The 22,520-nt window shown below is 42.2% G+C and overlaps 1 protein-coding gene and 1 long non-coding RNA gene across 7 annotated transcripts in view; one reads left to right on the top strand and one right to left on the bottom strand.

Moving 5' to 3' along the window:
• Positions 1–22,520, top strand: part of THSD4 (thrombospondin type 1 domain containing 4) — a 551,036-nt gene that overhangs the window by 341,202 nt on the left and 187,314 nt on the right. The window contains exon 1 of one of the 5 annotated variants that reach the window (XM_023654498.2): positions 18,672–18,812. The exons of the other annotated variants lie outside the window; for them this stretch is intronic. Coding sequence (XP_023510266.1) covers positions 18,741–18,812 — 72 coding nt within the window. The 5' untranslated portion in view covers positions 18,672–18,740. Of the gene's footprint in view, positions 1–18,671; positions 18,813–22,520 lie in introns of those variants that run through there. 5 annotated transcript variants of the gene reach the window in all.
• On the bottom strand, positions 1,385–21,098 carry LOC138917507 (uncharacterized). Of its 2 annotated transcripts, none has more exons than XR_011425688.1 (3): positions 20,933–21,098; positions 18,556–18,801; positions 1,385–1,769 (listed from the first exon to the last, which is right to left on the bottom strand). It is a non-coding gene; the product is annotated as an uncharacterized lncRNA (long non-coding RNA). The 2 variants fall into 2 exon arrangements; XR_011425691.1 differs by lacking the exon at positions 20,933–21,098 and adding an exon at positions 19,588–19,755.

Genomic DNA, 22,520 nt, shown 5'->3' with positions numbered 1-22,520 from the left:
AATAGACATCTGTCCATTTGTTGTACAAAAGTGTATTAAATGCCTACTGGGTTCCAGGCTCCAAACATCAAAATGAATAAGATGAGATCCTTGTTCTTAAGGGATCATTGTTTGAAGGAATGATTACAAAAGCTGGTAGAGAACAGATATAACTACCTGCATGATGAGCTAGTCTGTGTCTCTTTGTGTAACACATTCCTTGGGAGTTAAGGGCCTAAAGTCTTGACCACATTCACATAACTTTCAGATCCTCGTCATGGCACACTGTTATGATGATGCTCACCTACAACTGACATGGACTTGGGCTCTGCAGATCATTGAGGCCTACCTACTTCTTAAGAGGGAGTGATGGAACCCAGAGAGACCACCCAGCTGAAACATGGCAGAGCCAGGCCTTGGACCTCAAATTCCTACCACAGTGCACTTTTTTCCATCTGAAATAAAATCCTATGTATTAGATGTACATTTTGTTTATGTCTTTAAACCTCCCCAAATTTATTAGTATTACTATGTATTCATTATTACATATTATTGACAGTCAATATTTCTTTAGATTAGCCAATATGTTATACTGTAAAGCCTTAGTAGAAGCAAACTCAGAACTGTCCTCTGGGCTGCCTCCCCAGTCTAAGGCATGCAAAGGCCACCCATAAAAGTCAGTTCTCTTTGAGGGTGTGGGGTTAGGAGTGGGGATGAGGGAAGTCCAGGGCATATGGCAATAAAAGGAACCTGTAGTTTCAGGCTGAGTGTTTGGGAAAGAAGAAAATATCACTCATTGATTGAAAGCAGTATAGTCATAATTTCATGCTTAAATGTAACCAGTTCTGGATATAGTTGTCACTTAGTTTGTGCTCAATAAACATTGGGTGGGACTGAATGACTGAATCTGGGGAAGAGAAATACAAGCAAAGACAACAAGCAGACCCAGAATTTTCATTTACTTTCTGTGTGCCTCCTGGTATATATGATTTAACACCTCTGTGTCTCTAAGTGGAACCAAAAGGTTTCATTGGCAGAGTTTGTGGGCATCTATCTTCGAATGCTATTTAGTGAGGGAGCAGGCATTGTGGCAGTAAATCTGAGAGGTGAAAAGAAAGATCTACTAAGTTCCAAAGTTGGAGAGTTCAGAGCCAGCAACTTAACGAGGCTTCCAGAAGCCTCTAGAAGGCTTCTAGAAGGCTCCCTTGCACTGTAACATCACACATGGGTGTACCACCACAATGATGGTCATACTTTGTTACCTAGTATGTGATGGGAACAGAGGAATCAACACTTTGGGGTAAATCAGCATTAGTTCATGTTGCTTCATTTCTGGAAATGAGTAAAAAGATGGCATGATGACTGTATTCATTTCCTATGACTGCCGTAACAAAGTACCACAAACTTGGCTTAAACAACAGAAATTTATTCTCCGACAGTTCTGGAGACCAGACATCCAAAATCAAGGTGTCGGCAGGGCTGTACCCCCCTAAAGGCTCTAGGGGAGAATTAATCCTCTCTTCTTCCAGTTTTTGGTGGATCCAGGTGGTGCATGGGCTGGGCTGGGTCCCTCCAATCTCTGCCTCCATCTTCACATGCCCTTCTCCTCTCCTCTCTGTGTCTCTGATTAGGACATTTGTCATTGTATTTAGACCTCATCCAGATAATCCAAAAGGATCTCATCTTGAGATCCTTAATTACATCTGCAAAGACATTTTTTCCAAATAAAGTCATGTAAGGGAGGAAAAACATCTTTTCCTTCTACTCTTCTAAGTTCTCAGCTGCGGACCCTATAGCAAAAGACAGATTAATAAGAGAAAAGCATAAAAATTTATTTAATATAAGTTTTACATGACACCAAAGCCCTTAAGGAAATGAAGACCCAAAGAAACAGTTAAACCTAAGTATCTTTACCAGATTCCTAATCCAGAATCTAATACCAGATTCCATGAAGAGTGGAGAGTTGTGGAAAAATGTGATATGACAAAAAGGGGTACGAGCTGAGAGTAGTAAACGGGAGGAAATTTAGCAAGGCTTGTTCCTTCAGATTTCTCTCAGCGTCCCTCCGTCTTGGAGGTAGAGGTGCTCCTCCCTCCGGGTACGGGGAGGGCACCTCTCACATGAGGGTCTTATGAGCTGCTTCAGGGGAAGATCAGAGAGTCCTTCCTGCACCTATCATTTCTCAAATTTCTTTAGCTTAAAATATTTAATATGCCAAGGTGCCATATTATGGGCTAATGTTTCCTGAACCCCGGCAGTCACATACACAGGTTCTGGGGATTGGGACATGGGCATACCTTTTGGGGGACCACCATTCAACCCATTACAGTGACATTGATGTATCTGGAAGACAGTTTGACGGGGGAGTAGGATGGCAAGGGTTGGGTGAAGACACTGGGCTCACTGGGTGCTCTGGGTCCAGAACTGAGGAAATGAGGACCTGGATCAGGGTGGAGGCCATGGGAATAAAGGAGAGGAAGTGGAATAAGCAGACATTTGATGAAAGAATTTGCCAGGACTCGATCAATATGTGTGTGGTGAATAAAAGAAAAAGAAATGTGTAATTTGTCACTAAAGCATGTTTCCCAAAAATGTGTGCCGTGGGACAATGGATCTTGGAATGCCAGTAGGTGATGTGTGAGGGAAACGCTTCAATAGGCCCACACATCTGGGACACACTGGATGAAACAGGATTGAACAGGCTTCTCTTCAGCAGCACTTCTCTAAGCCTTTAGCGTGCTTGTGTATATTGTGGCCCGAAAGGGGGGTTTGTGGGAGACAGCCTTTCCCAAACCTATTTGACCGTGGACCTGTTTTACCTGGATTATCTCAAAGGACAAATGGTCCATAAATCCCTGGAAAACATTGCTCTAGCCCTCCCCGCCCTCTGAGATAGGGATGAGGGAGGAAAGAAAATGCAAACAAGGGACAGAAAGATGGAGTGAAGAAAACTTGAGTCAGATGGTCTGTTGAGGGCCGGGTTTATTTCCTGAGACCCCCGCCAGCAACAAGGATAGACACAGGGACTGCCAGCAGTTGGCAGAAGCCACTCAAAGGCTTGCACAGCTGTCTTTGACTTTAATAGTCCGTGGGACCGTCCTATGGTTTGGGTTCTTCTTTTTCTGGTATCTTCTTGACAGGAGAAGCTTTCGCTTTAGAGGAGGAGTGGTCCATAAATTTCAACCACTGTGCTCACTGTGATCTGCTGGATGGCGACTCTCCTGCTGGGGAAGGATGCCGGGAGGAGTGCTGTAAATGATTAGCAATGGCTGCGCTGAGCGCAGGAGGACGCTGGGGATGAGCTGTGAGTCCTTCTTGCTTTATACCTCAAAGACCTTCCCCACCCACTCCCTCCATCTCCAGGCATGGAAAGGGGTGTCCAAGAGCTCAGCTGAACCCCCTACCCCACCTCAGTAATCCCGGACCCTCCAATCTTTAGCACTCCTTGCCTCACATAGACAAGAATGGTTAGTACCATTGACAGAAATAGAGGCATCAATTTTGCAAGGAATAGTAAAAAGAGCAAATATTTACTGAGCTCTTGGTGTGTGTCAGGCACCACACGTTAAGTGTTTTACACGTAATATCTCATTTAATTTTCATGACAGCCCTAAGGACCATCAGTCGTCGAACTTTATAGATAGGGAACATGAGGCACATAGAGATTAAATTACTTGCCCAAGGCACATAGCTGGTGTGTGGTATGACCAGAATTTGACTTCAAGCAGTCTAATGTTAAAACTGACATTCATAACCACCAAATTACAAATTTAATTGTAGATGTTTTGGGTTTCAAATGTTGGTAAGACTTGCAAATGGAAATATTCAAAAGGCAGTGGAGGATACAGAACTGGACAAGGTCAGGCCTGGGCTCAGAGCCATGCGGGGAGACGGTGGTTGAAAAGTGCCCGGGGATAAGTTTATTCAAACTGTGAGGTCGAGAGTCGGTTATACAGATTTACAGTGCAGAAAGAACTTCGTGCAAAGATTTTATGTATTAGTGGGATATTTTCCCAAAGCACTGAGTTAGAAATAACTGACTACTGTTATCGCAGTCCATGGATACAACATTCCAACTCTGAGAAAACCAGGGCCCAGACACAGAAGTCTACATCCTAAATCATGTTGAAAAGTCAAAATTGGTTGGGATTTTTGAGAAGCAGAGAAATCTCGCTGGTCCCATAAGTGCAGTAGAAAAGCCTGGTCCCCGGTGAGCGCCGGTGAGGTAATCTGATAGACTGTAGCTCTGCCTTCACATCTCTGCTACAGACTCAGTGCACTCCCGATTCCCTCAAGAACTTGAGCTTCTGGAGCGCAGAACTTTGTCTCATTCATCCAGAAGTTCCTAGCGCCTGGCACACTGCAGAGCCCAGGAAATAGCAGCCGAATTGATTGAGCTAAGGAAATGAGAACCACTTTTATTCACCTACGTTTTTGCTCCTGGATACATTATCACGTTTTAAAATGTTTTCACTGACCCATCACTATTTCATTGCAAATGTCTGAATTTTCCCCTGTATACTAGGGACAAAGCCACGATAAATTGCTCCCTACTCACACTGAGTTTCATTTTGTTCTGATTCATCACCCGCTTCAGGGACCTTCTAAAATCACAGTTTATGGACTCTACATCCTGGTGGTTCCCAGAGAGAAATGAGCCTAGATTCCAGGGAATGCAAATGTCTCCAAATTTGTAGCCAGCTTCCAGGCTCCCTGCAAAGGTCTCTTAAGCCCCTAAGTATTTCCTCTCTTAAATCACACGTCACTGGCACAGGCAGAATATTTTCAAGTTGCTTCTTTCTTGTTGGGAGACGGTTACTTAGAAGTCTACCGAGTAGACAGAAATGCCGGTCGTTCTTGGCAGTTTTATTGCACTGTTCTTAGGTTTAGTTTAGTGATTCCTTTTTAATGTTGTGGTTTGGTTTTTTCTTCCTGAAAGAAACTATTTTTTCAGTGCTGCATTTGAAACATGATGTTGAACCTCTCTTGGCATGTTTATGGGCTGGATGAAGGACTGTATATGTGAAAGGGAGCTTAATACTTCACTTGTGCAAATGTCATGACTTTTATTGGACACATTTCCAATTAGGTGACGTGAGTATCTAGAGCCAGTGATGGGTTATTGCATAGCAGTGGCACCTGGGTATTCTGCCAAATTTTGATCTGGATGTAAAGTTTATTTTTGCTTCAATTTAGAGTAGATTCTCTTATGGTGTCTATCAGATGGTGTGTGGAACTAAGCAGGTTATGGGACGTGGCACAGTTTTCTGTGCCAGGAGATAAGAGGCACAGCGTCACCTCAAGTCAGCACATATGAAAAATGGCCATTTATTGAACTATGCAAACACTTCTTGTGAATTTAAAAAAGTATGTGGTGAGAGCAGTAAAGAATTCTTCTCAAAAGGGGGGCAACAGAAGTGAATAATGTGACAAGTGTGGGAAGTTTTTGGAACCTCCGAAAGCTTTCTTTTTTCATAATCAGTGTTCACCATTAAAGCCCTTCAAATGGACAGCCAAAAATTTAAGTATTTGAAAGTGTGTTATAGACACACACACAAAACTGATCTATTACAAACCATTGATCTATTCCCGATAACGTCACTTAGGCTCTGACACACACACACACCTCAGTTCATGTTTGTGATTCTTATTTTGGATCTTCTTCAAATTTTGCTGCTTTTCTTCATTGACATTATTCAGATTTCTAAAGTTTCAACCCATGTTTCCATTTATATGATAATATTTTACCTTATATGTCCTAGGTGTAAGCCTGGGAAAATGGCCTTAAGTAAGACTGAAGAGTTCTTCAAAGTCTCTTGCTCTCAGGCAAATATCCAGTCTTCCAAAGTGATTATTGCTAGAAACCACAAAAGTTGAAAATGGAGGGCAGCTAACCTGGAAACTCCCCCTCATTCCTCCATCTCTCCCACTGTCAAGGTTGGTGATAAGGATTAGAGGCGAGTGCTCTTGCCCATATGTTGGGGTGTTTTTGTGGTAGACAGGGCTCCTTGACTGAAATTTGGGGCCCTTAAGATCATCAGGAGCTGCCCTGGAGGGTGTTGTCAGGAACTTCCTATTCCAGGCACCCGCCAGTGTGCCCTAAGAGCCCTCGGCTCCGTGGGAGGCAGGGGGATGGTGGAAAGTACATGGATTTGGACAACATTCAGACCAGGTCCGCTTCTTACTACAACTGTAACCTTGCAGAGTTGTTTACTTCTGTGAGCCTCAGCCTTCATATCTGGAAAATGGAATTAAAATTCCTTCCTCCATGGTTATGAAAATCAGAAAAGATCCTATCTATCAAGCACCAGCATAGAATAGGCACTCAATAAGTGTTCATTTCCCTGCCTCTCTGCACCCCGTAATGTAAGCAATAACTCCCCACTGGGCTGCAGCTTCTGTTTTTGAAACTGAAACATCTGCGCATCAACTGATGGGGATGATGAGACATGCTTCTTTAGTGAATTCATCAGATTTCTTGACTGGATGTAGATGAAGCAGAGGCAGGGGCAAATCTGGATATAAAGCAAATGTTTAGGCTTCGTAGACAGTATGGAGTCTGGGCTATTCATGGTCACCTTAGTACAAATATACATCACACTTTTATATAAAACAGGTGATAGCGATGAACTCTCTCCTACGGAAGGTCTTGACTACCATGGCAGACTGTTTTGGTATTTGCCAAACCTGTGACTCTTTTCTCCTGGGTCCAGAGCTAGGTTGTATTACCCAGCCTTCTTGAAGTTGAATGTGGCCAGTGGAAGGTGGACCATTCCTGACAATCCTCCACTTTCTCCCCTCCCCATCTATCAGTGGACGTCGATGTCCAGAGTGACCCTGGGAACCACGTGTTGAAGCAGGCAGAGCCTCTGACAGCCTGGGTCCCTAAGTGGCCGTGTAGAGCAGAGCAGTGCTTGCCCCACCATCTGGACTTTACCCAAACAAGAAATAAACTCTCTTTGTATTAAGCCATTAAAGCCTCAAGGCTTTTCTGTTACAGCAGCTAGCATTACCTTAACTAATACATTTGATGAAACACGAGGTGCATTTTAAAAACTTTCCCATTATGATGGCACTTGACATACTTTTGAACGTGACAGCACCATTTTATATTTTGTTACTGTGGGAAAATCAATTTCGTAGTTGCTTTAAAACTCACTGTATAGTCTATCTACTCAAAATATGGTGTGTATATTGATCGTAAGAAATATGGAACAAGGTTCTCTGTCAGCAAGAAGGCTATTTGATTTGCCTGATAGGCTCAGCCGAAAGCCAGGGTTAGTGATTAACTACTTTTATTGTTTTAGATTGGATTAAACACTCCTGATGCCAGGTGCTGGGCTGGGAAGGGAGAAATACAGTAGTTTTTTTCTAAATTATTAGAAATTGAGAAATTAGATAATTAAAATTTTTCTAAGTAGCCTATATACTTTTACGGTTTCTTAAACAAAGTATACTGAAAATAATTGGACCTTTCCCAGCCTTCAGTTTTATCAACCATAAAATGAGGGATGCTTAATCCATAGGATTTGAGGATTAAGTGGGGATCATGTCTACCTCCCAGCCCAACGCCTGGCATAATAAATATTAAATACTATACACAATAAATATTGAAACCTTGACCCCTTTCTTAATGATTTGGTTCATTGGATTTTGCTTTGGAATTATGCTTATGAACATGAATCATCACCCTCAGAGACTTGTAAACTATCTTTGGCTGCTTACCCAACACTGATTGGTGCTAGACAGCAGTGCTGTTATAGTATCTACTTTTATAATTTATGTTGACTTCTTCTTGCCACTTTTTACTGGTAGCTACAGCCTTCAAGTTATCTTCTTCAAATGCTTTTTATGGGGAGACAAAAATAAAACACCCTTGGGGCTGGCCCCGTGGCCGAGTGGTTAAGTCTGTGCGCTCCGCTGCAGGCGGCCCAGTGTTTCGTTGGTTCGAATCCTGGGCACGGACATGGCACTGCTCATCAAACCACGCTGAGGCAGCATCCCACATGCTACAACTAGAAGGACCCACAACGAAGAATATACAACTATGTACTGGGGGGCTTTGGGGAGAAAAAGGAAAAAATAAAATCTTTAAAAAAAAAAATAAAAAATAAAATAAAATAAAACACCCTTGGCAGAAATTATGAAAAAGTGAACGAGCTCTGTATGTGAGCTGGAGAACACCCCAGCAGAGCAGACTACCAGTCTTCCAAATGGCTGTTTCAGCGGCTTGGGGGCCCGTTCCAGTCAGTGCCAAGATTGTTGCAAGTTCCAGCAAGTTGAGCTTAACAGAAGTCAAAACTCTCTGCCTCAGTGTAGCATTGCTGCGCTTCTGCCCCCTGAGCTCCCATGCCAGGAGGAGCGAGGGAGGAAAGAGAGGTAAAAGGTAAAGAAAGGTTAGGGATTGAGGGAGAAAGAGGGGTCCAGGGTAAGAAGTAACTTTGGTGGCTCTTCATTGAGGAGACCAGGTGACCTGTGTGCACATTGAAGTTCGAGAAGCCCAGCTCTTGAAGCACTTATTCCGATTTACATTCTCACCAGCCCTATATCACACTACCCACTTCCCCAAGAGAATGGGTATTTATCATTCATAAAAATTATTTTCCAGTGAATTGATGAACATGTTATTTGGTTTTGTAATTCTTTGGTTACCCTGATGTTAAGTTGTTTTTCATGTTCCATTTTCATATTGTATATCTTTTGTGAATTGACTATTCATGGTCTTTTCCATTTTTATTGTTATATTCACCATTTTTTCCAAGTGAAAATAATTTTTTTTACTGTATTTCTCTGCTGCTCTTGTAGAAAAAAAATTAGCAAATTTAATAAACAAGAATATGGTAATCACCTTTTGTGTTTACCGAAAATAGAATTATATTAAGGATGCCATTCCTCAGGCTTAGAAATCTACCAGTCTACTTTCTGTCTCCATAAATTTGCCTATCCTGGACAATTCATGTAAATGGAATCATTTAATAAGTGATCTTTTGTGACTAGCTTCTTTTACTTAGTGTATTTTTGAGGATCATCATGTTGTAGCATGTATCAGCACTTCATTTCTCTTTATTGCCAAATAATATTCTGTTATATGGATAAACCACATTTTATTTATCTATTTATCAGGTGATGGACATTTGAATTGTTTCCACTTCTTGGCTATTATGAATAATGTTGCTATGAGCATCCATGTACACGTCTTTGTGTGGCCATGTTTTCGTTTTTCCTGGGTGTATACCTGGGATTGGAATTGCTGGGTCATGTGGTAGTTCTGCCTTGAACTTTATGGTGCAGCTGCCAGGCTGTTTTCCAAAGCAGCTGCATCGTTTTATGTTACCACCAGTCGTATACGAGCATTCCAATTTCCCCACATCCTCACCAGTATTTGGTATTACCTGTACTTTTGACTAGTAGATATGAGGTAGATTCTCATTGCAGTTTTGATTTGTATTACCCTAATGATTAATGATGTTGAGCATCTTTTCATGAGCTTATTGGCCATTTGTATATCTTTTTTGGAGAAATGTCTATTCAGGTCTGTTGCCTATTTTTCACTTGGGTCATTTGTCCTTTTATTAAGTTGTAAGAATTTTTTAATATATTCTGGATACAAGCCCCTTACCAGACATATTATTTGTAGGTATTTTCTCCCATTCTGTGACTTGTTTTTGCTCTTTCTTGGTGGTATCATTAGCAGCACAAAAGTCTTTAATTTTGATGCAGTCCCATTTAGTTTTTTCTTTTGTCTCTTGTTTTTTCAGTGTCACATCTGAGAAAACATCACCTCATGATGTTACTCTTAGTTTTTCTTCTAGGAGTTTTATAGTTTTATGTATTAGTGTCCTATGGCTGCTGTAACAGACTAGCACAAACTTTGTGGTTTAATATAACACAAATTGATTTTCTTATATTTCTGGAGGTCAGAAGTCCGAAATGGATCTCACCAGGCTAAAGTCAAGGTGTTGGCAAGGCTGCATTCCTGCAGAGGAGCTAGGGAATAACCCCTATCTTCTTGGCTTTGCCAGCTTCTAGAGGCTGCCTGCATCCCTTGGCTCATGGCTCTCGTCTTCAAAGCTGGCAATGGCAGGTCGAGTTCTTCTTGCATTGAATTACTCCAACTTCCTCTTCTGCTTTGCTCTTCCACATTTAAGGACCCTTGTGATTACCTTGGGCCCACTTGGATATTCCAAGATAATCTCCCTATGTTAAAGTCATCTGATTAGCCAACTTGATTCCCCTTCGCCGTGTAACTAACATATTGATGGGTTCTAAGGATTAAAACAAGGACATCTTTGGGGGCATTATTCTGCATGCCAGTCTATGATCAATTTTGAGTTAATTTATGTGTGTGGTGTGAGGTAGAGGTCCAATTTCATTCTGGGTGATATCCAGTTATCCCAGCACTATTTGCTGAAACGTCTCTTCTTCCATTTATATGGCTTACTTTTATCTTAAATCAATATAACATCAAAATGTGCCCATAAACAGGGTCACTTTAAATGATTGGATAGGGTTTCTCTTTTTGGATATACCATAGTGTACTCAGCAACTCCCGTATGGTTGGACATTTCTTTCAGCTTTTTGCTATTAAAATTGTCATTATCTGATGTGCGGGATTTTTTAAAAAATATATTATGGACACAAACCCTTTTCTCTTATACATCTTGTAAATTATCTTTGAAATTATTCACTTCTTTCCACCATCCTGGTTTAAGCTCTTATCCTTTTTTATCTGGACTATAGCCATAATCTTCTAACTGGTCTCCCAGCTTCGACTGTTGCCTCTCTCCAATTATCCTTTCTCCATAAACAGAGTGGCTTTGCAAAACGCAAATCCAGTCATGTAACTGCTGCCTCTGCCCTTAAAATAGATTCTCATTAGGAAAAGGACAAAACTCTTTGTCATAGACCGTTCCTTTGTCTTCAGCCTAATCCGATGCTGTGCTCCCACTTGCTTGCTCTCTATCCGTCCACACCTGCTTCCTCTCAGGTCCTCATGAAAGCCATTATTGCTCCTACTGCAAGCCAATCTCCCTAATGAGGACAAGCCTCTTATGTCACCACATATCTTCCCTTTGCAGCCCTTTCCACATTGCAATTTTAAACTTACTTGTTGGGTTTCATTAATGTTAGCTTCCTGCACCAGACAGTAAGCTCCATAAAGATAGGAATTGAGTCTGCTTTTGCTGATCACTGTATCTCCAGGTTCCAGCATATGATTAAATACTGACATTTTGAGTAAAGAAACAAGTGAAATACATTTTCTACTGTGCGTTTGACTTTTCATTTTGTTTATGGTATTTTTGATTTACAGAACCTTAAATGTATATATATAAATGTATAAATCTTTTCTTTTATGATTTCTGCCTTTGTTAGAGTTATGTTAAAAACCCTTCCCCACTCCAAGAATATGGCAATACTGACCTATTTTCTTTTCCTGCTGTCATACTTCTCTTGTTTGCATTAACATCTTTAATGTACCTGCAATTTATTTTTGGTACATGGTATAAATTAGGGGAATAACTTTATTTACTTCCCAAATGGTTAGCCATAAGCCCAAAATTTTTCTATCCTTTCCTTGCAGATTTGAAGCAACTCATTGACTGCCACTAAATCCTTTTCCATGTTTAGTTTTGTAAATAATTTGTCTATTCCTGTACTGGTAGTATTTGCCACTGTTTTAATAATTATAGCTTTATGCTATGTTTTACTATCTGACAATCACATTTTCTAAGAAAATATGTTTTTATAAAATGACACTTTAAAGTTATACAATTTGAATTAAGGGTTACTAAACAGAATACTGTTACTTAGAGCAGTGGTTCTCAAACTGTAGCTGGCCCCACCCCTAGAGTTTCTGATTCAGTAAGTCTGGGGTGGGGCCCAAATATTTGACTTTCTAACAATTTCCCTGAGGATGCTGATGCAGCTGATCCAGGGACTACGATTTGAGACCTCTGCCTTAGAGTAAATTCTTTTTTTTTTTTTTTTTTTTAAAGATTTTATTTTTCCTTTTTCTCCCCAAAGCCCCCCAGTACATAGTTGTATATTCTTTGTTGTGGGTCCTTCTAGTTGTGGCATGTGGGACGCTGCCTCAGCGTGGTTTGATGAGCAGAGTCATGTCCGCGCCCAGGATTCGAACCAACGAAACACTGGGCTGCCTGCAGCAGAGCGCGCGAACTTAACCGCTCGGCCACGGGGCCAGCCCCCTTAGAGTAAATTCTTGAAATAAAGAATACGGTCAACCTGAGAACAGTCCTGATGCTTTCTCGGAATTAATTCCCCCGCGTGCTGTCAGCCTTTGGATGAGTCTGCCTGTGCGCTTTTTGCGAGCATCTCCCTGATGGTGTCCCTGGCCCTGCTCCTGGCTCTAGTTCAAAGCTGAGCCAAGAAACATAGCCCTCCTTTCAGCGATGCTGCGAGATGCTCAGCCTAAGTGCACGGCTGCCCTGCTGCTTACAGGTGCCTGTGCAGCCAGGCTTTAGCCCTTTCGGGCAGAAACCAGAGAAATGTGAAGCTGTTATGACTCCCTTTGCTGTAGGTTCTCATGATTTTCCTTATGTTTAAGGAGAACAGGGCAAAGAACTTCCCTTTGCTTTCTTCATTACCACTTCCTTGGCTATTTAATAGCTTCTCCGTCCACACAAAGGGAGAGTTAATTACTAACACCTGCTTCTGTTAGCCGAGTTCTTGACAGAGACTTTTCCCACCTATTCCTCACATCATAAGCATATTTCAAGCAATAAACATAGTGTGAACAGTTTAGCCATACAGTATGTAGCTCTGTAGAGAAGGCTACATCTTGCTTCTTCCTTCATAAAGGGACAGACATTCTTTCAGGAAATAAAATAGCCTTCGAGAGTTACTCTTTGTTATTAAGACAGAAGTGCGTGATTATGTTTTACATGAAATATGTGGTTTAGACTTCAGACATTTGTTTTCCCTGTTTTTTGATACTCACAATTTCCCCCACTCTCGTATATTTTCCCTTTCTAGGTTACCCAAAAGTTAGGTTGGAAATTATTTGCATATCCTTGAGAGATAGACCTTCTGGGAATTTCTCCTTTTCGTTTTCCCCTTCATGGTATCAAGATACACCATTAGAAGAACTCTCCTCCCATCATAAGCAGATGAGACTTTCCTGTATGACCCTCCCTTGCATCCAGTCCCTGCTCAGTGCACACTGAGTGAGGCTGTCTATGTGCAGAGTCTTGGGAACATATGCACAAATAACAGGACAATAACCACCACCATTATGCATCCTACTTTTTTCGCTTAATAAATCTTGGAGATGTTTCATATCATTACATAGGAAACAAGCTCAATTTTTTCTTTGTTTTATTTATTTTACTGCTGCAGAGTATTACCTTTTATGGATGTCACAAAGTGTTCATTTAGTCTTTACTGATGGGCATTTAGGTGGTTTCCAATATGTGGTGTTTATAAACAATTTGAGCTGAGTTTTCCAAGAGTCAAAGAGTAACATGAGCTAACCCCATGAGGATGTGGGAATGACATTCTAGATAAAGGGGCTAGCGTGAAGGAAGGCATGGGCCATAAGGGCACTTGGCATTTGGGGATGATTTCTTGTGGCTCAGGATGTCTGGAGAGTGGAATTTGTGTGAATGGAAAAGATGAGAAGGAGGCTGGAAGGACAGAGACCAGATTGCAAACAGCCTTGCAAATGTCATATGAAGGAGTTTGGACTTCATCTCTAATGGAGAGTCATCAACAGATTTTAAGCAGCAGCAAAGAATAAATAAGTGATTGAATTAATAAATAAATGGGTGGGAGGGTCAAATCTTCCATACCAATGAATTCTGATTAATAGATGTAGAAGGCATGAGGGAAACAGAAAATCACTGTTAGAGCACAGTAATAATTGCTGCAGGCAAGATCTACTGATGAATATTCAAATTAGTGGGTGAAACTTTGAGAAACAGGATATTTGCATAGCCTCAAAGTATCTCCCCAAAATATGTATTAATTATTGTGATTGTTTTAACATATGTCCAAATATTCTTTGAAACTCCCCTGCAGGAAGTGGGGCTTAATTCCGCTGGACTGGCTGACTCACTTCCAATGAAAAGGGTATGGAAAAGGAAAAATAGTAATTTTGCACGGAATAAACCTGGCAGACACCACCTTGACCAAGTGATCAACGTTAACGTCACCAGTAATGTCATGTTGATAATAGGGTGCCCCTGACAAGTGTAATGAAAAGGGCACTCTACCTCTATGGGATTCTCCAAAAACCTATAACCCTAGTCTAATCACGAGAAAACATCAGATAAACCCAGTTTGAGGAACATTATACAAAATACCTGACCAGTACTGGTAAAAGAGTCAAGGTCATGAAAAGCAAAGAAAGGATGAGAAACTGTCACAGACCAGAAGAGACTAAGGAGATAGGTTGACTAAATGCTATGTGGTATCCTGGATTGGGTCCTCTAACAGAAAAAAGACTTTTGGGGATAAACTGGGGAAATATAAATAAAGTCTGTGTTTTAGTTAATATTATTATGCCAATATTAACCTCCTGGTTTTTATAAATGCACAATAGTTATTTAAGATGTTAACATTAAAAGGAGCTGGGTAAAGATATACCGTGACACTCTGTGCTACCTTTGTAACTGTTTTGTAAATAAAAAATTCTTTCAAAATAAAGAGTTTTTAAAAAAGAATCAGGGAGTGACATGATTACATGCACATTTTAGGAGAATCCAAGTGATTATGGTGGGAAAGAAGACTGGAAGGGGAAAAGACTAGAGCGAGGTGGTTATGAGGTCCTGGGGTGGTGGAGGCCTGGATGGGAGTAGGGGCAGCAGGAATCTGAGGCTGTGGACAGACTGGAGAGATCTCTAGATGGAAACTCAATCATACCTGGTGATGCTTTGGATAAGGAGATGAGAGAGTAAGAGACCTCAAGATAACACCCAGTTTTCAGCTTCTGGGTATCAGATGGGTATTGATGTTATGCACCGAGATGGAGAAAACAAGAGAAAGAACAGGTTTCAGGGAAACATTAGTTCAGTTTTAGACCTATTGAGTTTGGAGTACATTTGAGAGATCCAAGTATTCCATTAGGCAACTAGATGTTTGGGCACCCAGGTCAGAAGGAAGAGCTGGCTATTGACCGTTGTGGAGAGTCATTGGCATGTAAAGAGTTGTTGAGGCCAGTGAAACAATGAGATGACCAAGGAGAGTGGATAGAGCAGAGAGAGGGCTGAGAACACGGGCATTTAGGGGCTAGGCCCAAGAGGTGGCAGGGAGACTGGAACATGTCCAGAGAAGTGGTGACAGTGCAATGTAGTCTTTAAGAGCTAAGTGATTGAGGCAGGCTGCTGGGTCCAGAATACTGGCTTTGCCACCTACCCATTGTGTCATGTGGGGCGAGTTATTTAATCTAATAAGGCTGTTGTCAGGATTATAGGAAACACTAACTGTAGAATTCTTAGAATAATGCTGGGCTCCTAGTGCTCGAAGAATGTTGGCTAGTTAGAGGCAAAGGAAAACTAGAGATCAGTGTTCTGGAAGCTAAGAAACGGAGTGGCTCTTAAAAACAGATATGCACTTCACACCCCTTAAGATGGCTGTTATCAAAAAAGTGGAAAAGAAAAGTGTTGGCAAGGATGTGGAGAAATTGGACCCTTTGTGCATTGCTGGTGGGAATGAAACATAGTGCTGCCGCTATGGAAAATGATTTGGTGGTTCCTCAGAGTTAAACACAGGATATCATATGATCCGGCAATTCCACTCCTTGGTTTACAGTCAAGCGTCACCTAACGACAGGGATACACTCTGAGAAATGTGTTGTTAGGTGATTTCATTGTTGTGTGTAAGTATACATAGAGTGCACTTACACAAACTCAGATAGCACAGTCTATTACACACCTAGGCTCTATGGTACTAATCTTATGGGACCACTGTCATATATGCGGCCCATCGTTGACTGAAATGTCGTTATGCAGGGCATGACTGTATACCCAAATGAATTGATGACAGGGATTCAGACAGACCCTTTTATACACTCATATTCATAGCAGCATTATTCACAATAACCAAAAGGTGGAAACAATCCAGACGTCAATCCACAAAGGAATGGATAAACAAAATGTGAATGTTATTATCACAATGAGAACATTATTATCACAATGGAATATTATTCAGCCTTAAAAAGGAATGAAGTTCTGACACATGCTACAACATGTATGAACCTTGAAAGTATTATCCTAAGTGTCATAAGCCCAGTATAAAAGGGCAAATATTGTATGATTCCACTTATATGAGGAAACTAGAATAGACAAATTCATAGAAAGTTGAATAGAAGTTACCAGGAGTTGGGGGCAGGAAGAATGGGGAGTTATTATTTAATGAATACAGAGTTTCTATTTGGGATGATGAAAAAGTTCTGGAACAGGATAGTGGTAGATGGTTACATGACATTGTAAATATACTTAATGCCTCTGATTTGTACACTTAAAAATTGTTAAAATGGTAAATTTTATGTTGTGTATATCTCACCACAATATTTTTTAGAAAGGAGGGCATGGATAATGCTGCAGAAAAGTCAAATAAGATAGGCCCTGAAAAATTATCCTCTGTATTTCATGATACAGGGGCCATTGGTGACATTTCCAGAGCCCTTGTAGTGAAGCAGAGAGGTCAAAAGTCAGATTGCAGTGGGCTGAAGAGTGATTAGAAAGTGTCTAGACCAGGCAGTGGCAAACTACGGCCAAATCTGGCCCACTGCCTGTGTCTGTAAATCAAGTGTTATGGGAACACAGCCCCACCCCTTTGTGTGTGTGTCATCTAGGGCTGCTTTTGTGCTACAATAGCAGCGTTGAGTAGTCGCCACAGAAACCATATGGTCTGTAAAGCTGAAAATGTTTACTATCCAGCCCTTTACAGAAAGTTCCCCAAACCCTGCCCTAGACAAGCCCCTGGTCCTTCAAGAACTTTGGCTTTCTTAGACAATTCCTGCATTTCTGGTGAGGTTGTTGAGTAGCTGACAGAGCCCCTTCCCTCTCCTAGCAGAATAGACCCGAAGCCAAACAATAATAATAACGAGGAAGAAGAGAGGGAGGGGGAAGAGGAGAAATTCTTTTTCCTTTCTCTAACTGGAGATATTATCTTCGCCATTCCTTCTGCCTCTTACAGTCCTGGAAAAAGGGATTGTAAGTCCCTTCATCCACCCCCCAAAAGAAACTCCCCACTAGTAATTCTCTGTGACTGGTGATAATAAACATTATAAGATGCCTAGCAACTGCACTTTGGTTTAAAGTTTCCTCGTTAATGCAGGAAAATGCCCACAACCTGAGGCTTTTCAAGTGTTTATTAATTTACTTTCTGGGACTGAGCGCCGATATTTGTTTCAAATCAAAGAGAAAGCCGATGTGTTTAGCACTTACTGTGTGTCAGGACCTGTGCCAAGTTTCGTGCCTAGGTGACCTCATCGATAATCATCATAACCATCAGATGGCCTTCCTGCATTTCACAGATGGGGCAGCTGGGGCTCAGTGGGGTTAAATACTCACTCCCAGACCCACAGGGTCTGTGAACTGGGGTATGAACCAATGTGTCCCGCATTCCAGGGCCCCAGGCTGTTTCCATTGCACCATGTGCTCATCATGCATGGCCACCAAAAACCTCAGAATGGTTCTTTGTGCCCATTTTAAGCAGAATTAATATTTGGTAGGTTCTCAACCCATTTTAAACCATGAGCCCCACTATTTCACAGTAAGAGCTGGCCACTTAGGGTATATCTCAAGTGGACTGTGGGCATTAGCAAGACCTGCTGCCCAGTCTGCTTCTGTGCTCTCTGTGCCCCCATCCCCGTTTGATGGTCAACCTGATTCTACCCAGAGATATTTCTTTAAAACTATCCTGCTTTTCAATGTGCCGCGCCACTGCCATCTGACACCTGGGCTTCACTTGTTCCCAGTTTACTATTTATTTTTACATCGTCTGTAATAACTCCTCAAGGTCTTGGCTAGGCACAGTGACCCAGGGAGCCAGCAAGAGGGGGTTGTAGTGGCTTCCCCAGTTCCCATCCATTTGTGTCCATATGATCAGGACCTAAACACACAGAACTCTTGTGACTTCTTTCCCCTTCGAGGCTGCCCTTGATGACGTAGTCTTTGACTGCCTAGATTTCTGCAGTCATCAAATCAGAACTAAAAGGGCACTCAGAGGTCATCCACCCAATCCTTGGTTGTACCAGTAAGAAAACCAACAGAGGCCCAGAGAGGGTTGGCGAGTTATGCAGGCACACACAGCTTGTCAGCAGCAGATCCTGGACCAGGAAGGCCCCAGCTCTCCAGCTCCCAGCCTGAAGCTCATCCTGCCGCAGTTCACTGCGTCCGCCTGCCTCAGTTGATGAAGCAGGAGCCGTCCCCCTGCATGTGGAGTGCTTACCTTGGAGCCCTTTTCATGAATGAGACCAGATGCAGAACTCCACATTGATCATTTCTGTCCCTCCCCTTTCTGCTTTCTGTTAAAGGCAGCCCCCCAGCTCCCAGCTGGCTCCTGTCCCCTCCCCCAGCCGGGAGAAGTTATTACATGAAGAGATCAGCTTACCAGTTTTCTTCAGAGCAGAAGCTGAGCTCGGAGCTCCGGGTAGTACAGTGAGGGAGAGCAGAGGGAACCAGCGCGGTGCCTAGCAGAACTCCGGGGCTGGAATCCCGAGACACAAGTGCATCTGCTAGCTGTTAGCACTTGGCAGACGGAGTTCTCCTCTAGGGTAGTTCTAACTTTGGGTAATAATGTTTGTCAGCTACCTGATATTAACATTGCTCCACGTTCAAACAGCAGTGTTAGCAAGACCTGGGGGAGAGGTAAGCCAAATAAAATATCTTGTCAGAAGTTGTATTTTTGTCAGCATTATATTTCCTCTTCTATCTACCAAGAGGGATCAGGGAATGGGTTTTTATGGTGTGCAAAGAGTAATGCTTTATATTGCTTTTTTAAGGTTTACTTTGCCTTTTCTTATAGGAAAACTTCTTTTCTTCTTGAAGAATCCTGTAATTTCTAAAATCTCATTCTGAGGCTGCTGTGCAGTTGCCACACTGGGGAGTTGGCATGGCCTTGGTGACAGATGCCTGGAGTGTGCACATTTCTCCTTCTGCCATTGCAGAAAAAAAAAATGTGCATGTCAGATTTCGATAGGGGCTGTTACCTTTTGAGAATTTTTTTCCAGTGTTGCAGAGAGAATATGCATGCTAGAGGAATTGCTTTTCTTTACTATTGTGCAACACATTTGTCTCCTTGTTTTGCTTTGATGTGCTTGAAAAATCTGTACTTAACTCTGTATCACAGGTTTGAAGAGGGATGGTGATGTATAACAGGGCTAGGAGTGTGCCCAGATCTCCCATGGAAAGGAGGCGTGCTTTAAGGCCCACAAGGATGATTTATTCTCATTGGTTTAGCTCTTATGTTTGCTGGATACAGTTTTGAGCATCATAGATGCCTCTAGGAGCCAGTTTTTGATTCAGGCAAAGAGATTGGAAGGGATGCTCAGATGGGCTGGAGAAGGAAGCGCTTAGGTATATCCATCCTCACCTTAAATAAGCCTTCAGCAAATTTACCTCATCCACTGCTTTTACTCCTTACCCCAATGAAACGTCTCAGAGACTGATGCCTGAGTAGTGAAAAGACAGCCTTTTTCCGAATCCATCTTCCTCTCTGAAAAGCCAAATGAAAAGTCTATCTCCTAAAAAGGCCATGGGGCCACTTCACAGCTTTGCCTTTTGTTGGCGTTGTCGGGAAGGAGCAGGCTCTGAAAGCCTAATGTAATTACTTTCCCTTTTCTAAGAAGACTGGGCGCTCCCCACCCCGGGCTGCAAGGCTAGGCGTGGTTTCAGCAGGCTTGTTACTCTGTGCAAAACAGACATGTGGCTCAGAGGCGTGTAGCAACGGGTCATTTGTTTTAGGCTTTTAGCCCATTAGTTACCCATGTCCTCTGCTCTGCAGATATTTTCTGAGCATGTGGAGGGATCAAGGTCTTGAATGGGAGCTGGAGGAACTGAATGGGTTAGTGATGCTGGAAGCTGAAAGCAGACCATTGCCCTCTAGTTGTAGTTGAAGTTCGTAACTCCCCTGTTGATTTTTTACTGTGTAGAGTAAATGACAAATGGGCCGGCCTCACTCAGCCTGGAGCACTTAAGCATGTGAGAGGCGAGCTCATATGGAAAATATTTCTATCACCGCTGCATGCGCATATGGTCTGGGGAGACCCCCGTACAGAGCAAATCACAGCGCTCCAGCAGCCCCTCAGTGGCGTGCCAATTACTCTTATTAACAGCAAGGCTAAGGGCAGGCTTCAGTTACCTGCACACAGCTGGCTCCTGTGGAAGGCCACTCTGGAATGTGTGTGCCTCAAGCCTGTGTCACACGCAGAGAGGCGAGCGGCTCTGTTTCACTTTACAATCAGCAAAGCAGATGAAAACTGAAAGGGGATTACACAGGCTCACCCAAATCTTGGTGCTGTTCAGAGGGCACTCAGCACTCGGAAAGGAAGGCAGGACTTCTGTCTTTTGAGTTAAAGGGTGTGTGCTTAATAGCCAGAAGACCCACTCAGAGGTGGCGAGATGCCTGCTTTTCTGTTCCTTTGTTCTCCTCTGCTGTGCAAAGTAAAGATCCTCCTGTGCCTTTTCCTCTCTTCTTTCTTGTTTTCCTTCCTTGCCCGTGTGTGTATGTGTCTGTGTGTGTGTGCATGTGTGCACACACACGCGCACGCTGCTGCAAAGCCTTGGCTCCATAACTACTGCACTCCTAGGAAATTGTACAATTAGGATTCCTTTCCCCTTGTTGGAAATGAAATGATGGGGAAGGAACATGAGTATGAGTAGCTCCCCCCTCCCTCCTTAAAAAGAATGTAGTTTATATAGAGCTTTGAAGAATGTGGCATTTATTTATAAGAGCCTCTTTTTATAGCCATGTTACTTACAAAACTCACCCATAAACATGTGGCGTCGTCCCCAAGTCACCAAGATTTTCTTTTTCTCTGCCAGCCGGTTTTCTTGCAGGTTTTAATTATCTTCCCTTTGGATGTTCATAAAAACACATGAGGGAAAGGAAGAAAGGAGAAGAAAGCACCTAGCAGTGCTTAGCTGGCTGTGTTCTCAGTGTGGGGCTGGAAGCCATGCAGCTCACAGGGTCCATTTCAGGGGCTGGCAGGTGATGGGAGGAGGGGGTGTGATTCAAAGTAGGCCTTATTTGGCTTCCTGTTGCTGGTACTGTTGGCAGTGGTGACCAGTGACTGTCATCCAAGGATAGAACAACCTGGTATGGTGTCAGTGCATGGATTTGAGAACAAACACAGAGAAAGACTATTCTGTCTTCGATTTTCTGCTAAGAACACTGAGGTCCCTAGAATGCCTTTGCCCTCGTCAGAATTAGGACAGCAGTAGTGTTCCCTTGCACAGAGCATGCATGCCCTAAAAGAATGTCAAGGACTGTAGGTCAGGCTGGACTTCTGGTGCATGTGTCAGTGTGGGAAGCGTGCCAGGATCCAGTTTCTTTGCAGGTTGCAACAGAATGGTGTGTGGGGGTGCATATGTGCATTTTCTTTCCTGAACTTGAACTTACCTTCTCAGATAAGACCAATGACATACTATTATATGTGGGGAGGAAGAGGTCGGGGCAACTAGAAACCTATATGATTCCATGAATTGTGGTGGGATAAGTTCCTAGAAGTGAGTCAAAAAGATATTTATTTTAATTTTGATGAAGTAATTGGCCAAAACCTGTCAAAATTAAAAATAAATATTTTGGCTGCTAGTGGGTATGAGGTTTCTTTTGTGAAGATAAAAATGTTTTGGAATTAGATAGTGGTGGTGGTTGCACAATTTTGTGACTATACCTAAGACCACTGAATTGTACGCTTTAAAAGAGCAAATGGTATGGTTGTGAATAATATTTCAATTTTTTAAATTAATAAATAATATACATCTCTTTGTCCCAGCTTTTCCATTTCTAATATTTTATCGTATAGGTCCACTCTGAATGTGCAAAACGCTCTCTGAACCATTTTTCGTAATTAGGCCACTGCAACAACCTCCATGTCCCTCAATAAGGGACACTCTGCAGGTGTTCAAGAAGAATGAGGTAGCTCGGTATGTACTGATATGAAGTGGCCACCAGGATATGTTGTTAGGTAAGAAAAGCAAATTGCAGAACAATGTGTATAAAATGCTACCCTTTGTGTAAAATGCGTTAACGTGTTTGTCCCTCCTCTCTCTGGAAGGATATACAAAAAAATGGGGAGGAAAATCAAGTGGCTGGAGGAGGAGGGGAGGTGAGAGACTTATGTTTCACTATATACCTTTGGTACCTTTTGAATTGTGTGCAGTAAGCATGCCTTACCTAGTAAAAAATAATAATAAATAAAATAGATGATATAACCATAAATCACTTAGTAATGAATAAAATACCTGATAGAATAGCTCGTGTTCTCAGCGGTAGCACATGCTAAGGTGAAGTGTACCTGAGTTAATAGCCCTAACTGCTTAGTGAAATGGTTCCTTAAGGGCTAAAATGATGTT

This window comes from Equus caballus, chromosome 1 (genome assembly GCF_041296265.1).
Source record: "Equus caballus isolate H_3958 breed thoroughbred chromosome 1, TB-T2T, whole genome shotgun sequence".
Lineage (NCBI taxonomy): Eukaryota > Metazoa > Chordata > Mammalia > Perissodactyla > Equidae > Equus > Equus caballus.
The sequence above is the reverse complement of the archived record's forward strand: the minus strand, read 5'-3'. Positions and strand labels throughout refer to the sequence as shown.